Source organism: Pterocles gutturalis, unplaced genomic scaffold (genome assembly GCF_000699245.1).
Source record: "Pterocles gutturalis isolate BGI_N339 unplaced genomic scaffold, ASM69924v1 scaffold27095, whole genome shotgun sequence".
Taxonomy (NCBI): Eukaryota; Metazoa; Chordata; class Aves; order Pterocliformes; family Pteroclidae; genus Pterocles; species Pterocles gutturalis.
In genome coordinates, this window is record NW_010146645.1 from 19,523 (window position 1) to 26,485 (window position 6,963).

At 43.0% G+C, this 6,963-nt stretch overlaps 1 protein-coding gene across 1 annotated transcript in view; it reads left to right on the top strand.

Moving 5' to 3' along the window:
* LOC104470783 (anaphase-promoting complex subunit 1-like) overlaps nt 1-6,963 on the top strand; it is a 29,063-nt gene that overhangs the window by 19,320 nt on the left and 2,780 nt on the right. Inside the window, 13 exon segments of the mRNA XM_010085829.1 lie at nt 1-17; nt 180-262; nt 410-488; nt 1,113-1,187; nt 1,865-1,941; nt 2,176-2,266; nt 2,359-2,412; nt 2,719-2,912; nt 3,293-3,379; nt 3,894-4,011; nt 4,841-4,918; nt 5,349-5,416; nt 6,787-6,925. The exon segment at nt 1-17 is cut by the window's left edge and continues 145 nt beyond it. Coding sequence (XP_010084131.1) covers nt 1-17; nt 180-262; nt 410-488; nt 1,113-1,187; nt 1,865-1,941; nt 2,176-2,266; nt 2,359-2,412; nt 2,719-2,912; nt 3,293-3,379; nt 3,894-4,011; nt 4,841-4,918; nt 5,349-5,416; nt 6,787-6,925 — 1,160 coding nt within the window.

Genomic DNA, 6,963 nt, shown 5'->3' on the forward strand with positions numbered 1-6,963 from the left:
CCAGTTATCAAATCAAGGTGTGTGGTGATGGGTTTTTTTGATCCAAGTTATGATTTTCAGCTTAAAAGTCTGAGATGTGCGTGTCTCTGCACCCAGTGACTCTGAGTGCCTTTGCACATGGCTGCAGGCTGGTGCATTCCTGGTTGGCTGCTCTGAAAGTCCGCGTTGTGTTTTCACAGGAGGGAGACACCATCAACGTGGATGTTACGTGTCCGGGTGCCACGCTTGCGCTTGCTATGATCTACCTAAAGACTAATAACAGGTATTAACCTTGGAATTGCTCAGACAGTTTGCAGTACCTTGTAACAGGCGTTTAAACTGCCGTTATGTTGGCTCTGCTTTGCATGGCACAATTTTGTACGTGGCTGAAATAAGGTCTGGAAACCCTGTTCTTTACTGTGCTCTGCAGATCCATCGCTGACTGGCTTCAGGCACCAGACACCATGTACTTGCTGGACTTCGTAAAACCAGAGTTCCTTTTATTGAGGGTAAGGTTTTCTTTTGTTTAATTTCTCCATCTATTTAACGATACTAAAAATGCATCTTTTTTTTTTTTTTTTAATTTTTAATCCAGCCCACACGCCTGTCATGCAGAATCCTTTAGCGAGCTGGTGGCCTTCTTGTCTGCCAGCCAAACGTGTACCTTCAAACAATTTCTGCTTGTAGTAAGGCAGCTTGCTTGTCATGCAGTGCTAGAAACAGAACTAGTGAGAAATATTTGAATCATACATTTTATGTGGAATGTTAATTTAAATGTGTAGGTAAATTTTTATAGCTTTTTCCCAAATTAATTTCACAGATATGAAATAGGTTAGGCCTCAGCATCTGTTATAAGTATGTAGGGAATTTTCATCTCAGTTTACCAGCTAAAGATACAGACCTTGCAAGGATTTATTCTGTGGTTCTTTTTTCTGCAAGCAGAATTTGCATCTCTTAAAATAAAGGTGATCTTTGTCATTTCTGATATGGAGGCTGAGAAACAGTGAAGAAGCTGCTGGTGGGTGGCTGGATTGTCTGCGTTTCTGGATGCATTTAGTACATTTAAAAAATACCATTGATGTTTGTGTTGGTTTTTTTCTTCCTTATGGTTTGGCTTTCTCACTTTATTCTAGACCTTGGCTCGATGCCTGATTCTGTGGGATGACATCTTGCCCAATTCCAAGTGGGTTAATAGCAACGTGCCTCAAGTAGGTATTTACACTTAAAGTGTTTGCTGCCCAATTTTACATCTCGCTGGATTCTTCTGCATGTGAACGCTTTCTTAGTCGCATGAGCTGCACAGGAAGACGTGTTAATTGTGTTGGCATGACAGCGGTGATGGTTACGTTGGACTCCTGGACCGTTACGGGAGCACTCATGCTAGAGGAAAGAGGGTTGAGGAGGGATGAACTATTTAAGACATAAAGTGATGCCAAATGGAGAAAGGGATTAAACTGCCCTCCACATTGCCCAAGCAAGAAGCCAGGTGCAAAATAGCTGCAGGGGGGTTTCAGCTGAGCATTGCAAATAATGTAGATAAGCATCTGTCAGAAATACGGGATGTGGATGGGCTGCCTGACCTCTGGAGGCCTCATCCTGTTCTCTTTTCTCTCTTATTTGAGCACATACAGTAACATCATGCTTCGAACACAGTCTTGCTATTGTTTTAGAAATCTTTAAGGGACCAGGTCCAGGAGCATTGAAAGGTTTCCCTTTTGGATCAGAAGTACAATGGAGCAATAGCACGTGGAAAAAAACAAAACAAAACAGCTTTTCTATGTTTGTGGAACAGACCTGTTCTGTGTCACTTACGAATCCTTAATGCCCAGAGTTTCAGTCAATTAATCAGTTTCACCTGAATTAATTTTTATCTCTCCTTTTGTAGATTATAAGAGAGAACAGTATGTCTCTTCATGCAACGGAGCTGCCTTCATCTGAAGACCTGAGTTTGGAAACACTGGCGTAAGTAACGTGTAAAAAATTCTTCTGAAAAATGCAGCTGAAGTCTTCATAGAGAGGCCAGTATAAAAAAAAAAAATCTCCCTTGATATTTAGGGAATTTTGTTCTGTTTTCTGTAAGGGATAAGTCTTTCTTTACAATTTTCCTTTTTTTTTTATTATAAAGGAGTTTGTGATGTGTATTCAGATGAGGAAAAGAGAAACATTTAGTCATTTCCTGTTTATGTTGCTTATTAGGCAAGCTCATGTCTACATCATTGCTGGAGCGTGTTTGTCACTGGGATTTCGATTTGCTGGTTCAGAAAATCTGGCAGCATTTACGTGCTTGGTAAGAGGTTTTAATTTTTTTCCCCTCAATTTCCATAGAGCTGTAGCTTATCTTTTGTGTCTGTATTTAGTATGTGTTTCTTTTCTTTCCAGTACAAATATGCAACAGATTTCCTGAAGTGTTTGTCAGCACCAACAGCTTCAATAGTAAGTTCTTTCTATTTTTTTTCTCGATGAGAAAGGAGGCTGTGTTGTGTAACGTACTTTGATTACCCTCACCAAAACCTTAATGGAAACAAAACCATCCCTTTTACTTTTCTGTATTACAGACTATTTATAGACTGTGGCAGGGCTGTGAATCATTTTTGTTAAGGACTTTGCTGGTTCTTCGCTCTCCCTTTGTCTGTGGAATGTGGTTTTCAAACTCTGGGGTAGAAAGCAGCGTATTAGACCGACCAGAAGCGTGCGTTTGACCGCAGAAGTGTAATCATGCCTTCTCTGTTCTGCTTGAAGACAGGTCACTATAATCTCGAAACATGCTTGAGCGTCTTGCTGCTGTCTCTTGCGATGGTGATGGCTGGCTCTGGAAACCTCAAAGTCCTTCAGCTTTGCCGTTTCATGCACAAGAAGATAGGCGGAGAGATGAACTACGGGTTCCACCTGGCTCACCACATGGCTTTGGGGCTTCTCTTTCTGGGAGGAGGAAGGTAACTTGCCGTTTCCAAAGACAGGTTTTTTTTCTCCTTTCTCCTCTCCTGCAAAAGCTGGAGCAGTGTACAATTTACGTGATTTTTATTATATTTTAATAACATACGGATGGATAAAGACGTTTTCTATTGCAAATGAAAGTCCTGTTGTTTTCTAGGTACTGCGTTACTGGAATGCCCCAGGAATGTTTCTGCCTTGTGTTTATTTTCTACCGCTACATGTTTATTTTGGCTGCTACAGGAACACATTTGTCAATTCCTCGCTTGTGTGTGCTTTGCTACTGTCCTTCCCTTCCCTGGGACTCCAGAACATTTTGAACACCTTTGCTAGTGGCCAGCCTTTGTTAGCACTGAAACCAATAGTTAATGTTTTTCTACAGATACTCCCTGAGCACTTCAAATTCTTCAATTGCTGCTCTCCTGTGTGCTCTGTACCCTCACTTCCCTGTTCACAGCACGGACAATCGGTAAGGCTTTGCTACGGTTCGTATTTCCTTAAGCTGAATCATCTTGTTAGCAAAGAGCTGCTTATCTAGAGGCACATGATCTAGAATTTTTGCCTGGACCCTCCATAAATAAATTGTTTTGAGATTAAAAAAAAAAAAGTAAAAGAATAGTAGAAATAAGTGAAGATGTGAGATGATGGGAGTGATCTTTGATCAGGTAGGAAATGCAGGCAGGTTTCCTGAGGCTCAACTATGTACTCCTGTGACTTAACTGTTCCAGTTTGCACAGCTGAAAAGACTTTCATGCAACATCTGTCCGCTTATAACTCTTAATCAGATTTAGTTGTGGTTCATTAAGTCCTGTTCTGTTAGCTAACCCATACATGTTAAAATATAAAACCTACTCTACTACTACAAATTTCTCTTTAGTTTAATCAACAGCTGTATTTGTTTCTTGAGCTGTGCGTGGTTTGGTATTTGGGGATTATTCCCCGCCTGTACTGCACAGTGCTGGAATCCTCGTTCCCCCACACAGGTACCACCTTCAGGCTTTGCGACACTTGTACGTGCTGGCGGCAGAACCCAGGCTCCTAACGCCCGTTGATGTGGATTCAAACACTCCTTGCTACGCCCTGATAGAGGTGACGTACAAGGTAACATGCCCGGGAGGCAAGGAGGCCTCTGAGGAGGTGTGGGAGACAGCTGAAGGCTCTGATGCACCAAAGGCACGCTGTTCTCATTGTTGTGTCCAGCAGCCTCGGGTTTGTTTTCAGGTTGTGGTGGAGATGAGCCAAATTCTACGCAAATAATTGAAGGGTTGCGCTCAGCCCACTCACACCTTGCGAGTGCTTTGATGTCACCTTGAGAGCAGAGTACAGGACAAGAAAAAGGCACCACAAAGTCTGCAACAGTCGAGTGTGTAACAACTGACCCAGGGTCATCGTTCTTTGTAAAGAGGAAGGACTTTCAAAGGCAGATGTGGTTGGAACCATCTGTGGTTTTAACAGCCTTCTAATTCTGCTGAAACGGGCAACTTAGCATTTCTTCTTGGTGCTTGCGTTACGTGTCTTCTGGGGAAGAGTCCTTTCTGCAGGGTTTGTTTTGTACAGGCTCACGTGAGACAGGTGATGCTCATGAAAGGACTAAAGGGTTTCTGGGATTTGAGGGGAGGAGAGGTGCAGCAGTTCTGGCAAAGGGTTCTGCGTGGTCATAATAAAGCTTCATTCTCAAACCTTCAGATTTCAGTTGAAGTGTGCCTGACTCGCACAATGTTATGTGTTGATCCATGTGTGGGATAAATTAATTCAGGCTCGTGTTTCCTGACCTTTGAAGGCACTGCTGAGCCAGGTGTTTGCTCAGAACTCAGGAACAGAAACTGACTGACCTCTGCCAACAGAGTTGTGATAAATGCGATGCGCATTTTCTTTCTTTTCCCACGAAAATGAGCTTTACTAATATGTGAATACTGGTGGCGTTTTGAAGGGCACGCAGTGGTACGCAGAAGCCACAGAGGAACTGATGGCACCCACGCTTCTTCCAGAGCTTCACTTACTGAAGCAGGTAAAGAAAGTCTCCGTTTTAATGAAGGATGTAATCACCCACTTTCCATGTCACAAGCAGTGCAAGAACAGAGACTTGGTGACTTTTCTCTGATTCCCTGTCCAGCCTTAGGCAGACCTGGACAACACTGTCCCGTCGTAACGACTCCAAAGACAGTTCTGTCACTGCAGAGCATGTGTTGAATTATGTGCTTCTCTTTGGTCTTGATCAGAGCGCTTTTGAGATCTGATGCAGGAGGGAGTTCCTTGTGCCAGAAAGCGTCACTGTAGGAGAGACAAAGCTAGGTTCTTCCTGAGTTTTCTGGGTGGGTAATGCTATAAAAGGGCACATACCCCTGTAAGGGCCCAGAAGGAACTGTAGGCCTGTGTAGAAAACTCTTTAATTTTATGATTCTGGTTCTATATAGTAATAAAAATGCTTACATTGACAGATCAGAGTGAAGGGACCACGGTACTGGGAATTATTAATCGATTTAAGCAAGGGAACGAATCATCTAAAGTAAGTGTTCTTTATATATAAAGAGTATACCCTTAGTTCTTTATATAACTGTATATTCTTTATAATGCCTAACTGAATAATGACCTTGTAGTAATGTGTTTTTAAAAATTGTTTTAAGACCTCCTGTACGTGTAACACCTACGGTTTGGAAAGAAGTCTGGTTTTGATCGGTTCGCTGTTGTGCATTTGCCAGCACTTTAGGGTGAAGAAAGAAACTGCGTAGTTGGTTTCACCTATTGATGTGAATAATTCATGCAAAAACAGGGCAGGGGAAAACCTGATAGTAAAAACCGCAGATATTGGCAGTGGGATGGAGCAGTACCAGAAACCATCTTAAACTCATGGTTTTAGTTTAGTTTTGAGTTGATGTGATGTCACGTTTCCCAGACTGTTGATACAGTAGTTATCTAACTGTTACTGCCTTGTGAAATACTATTTTTCTCATGTTACGTGAGGTATACAGAGTACTGCTTACTGTGTTTTAATTCTCCGTTGGGCAACTGTGAAAAACAAATCTTACCGGAATGCAGTATCTGTGGGTAAAATCATTCTCAGCTTTGCTCTTACAGCCTCCAGCGTGACTTGTTGCTGTGAGTAGTGTCAAAGCAGCCAGCTGTGTCTTTCACGATTTTTCTAGTTAATTTAAATTGAAACTTACCTGTCCTCTGGGTCTGCAGATGCTTTGAATCCGTCAGCTCTCATGTCACAGCATCTTGTCCCCAGCCCTGTGAAATGTCGGGGACCTGGCTGGCAGCGTTTGGCAGATAAATGCACGTGTGGGAAATAATTTTCCCCATCTTACTGCACGTGCATTGCTGCTCTATTGTTATGCTAAACAGATAGTTTCAATACAGATAATTTAGTTATTTTAAGGATGCCCAGTGCCTACAGTTAATGGTGGAGCTGATGCTCTAAACCAGGTAAACACGCAGCTGCTTTGCAAGAGGCTTGGTCAGGAAGAGCAGGGTTTTGTTGGCTGGCTGTTGGTTTACTTTACATGGAGAAAGGAGCATTACAGCACCTTTAAAGCTGTGGACACCACCTTGCGTGGTTTTCCCGGGTGCTGGGAGCTCATCCTAGCAGAGTCTAACCAGAACCTGCAATGGCTTCAGGAAGTTGTAGCCCTTCTATCAGTAGGGCTCACCCCTTTTTCGTCACCATTGCCTGCCATCATGTCACCATTTGATACAAGCCTGCCCTGCATGTACAGAGATTTCTATGTATATGCAAGAGGGGCAAGGTTTAAATAATCAGAACAAAGCCTAAAGGGGGATATTTTTGTGTATGAGCTATTGAATTCACGTTTCCTTTACAAGTCTGCCTCGTGTGTACGTATCCATTTAAAATAAGCGCTGCTGTTGTTATTTCAGGTCGATTCTTTCCAAGGGTGGTGTCTTGTACGTGAAGCTGAGGGCTGGGCAGCTCTCCTACAAGGAAGACCCCATGGGCTGGCGCAGCCTCTTAGCCCAGACTGTGACCCACCGCAACTCTGAAGCTCGGGCTTTCAAGGTATCGCTCCCAAACGGGTTTCCAGCCAGGAATGCACG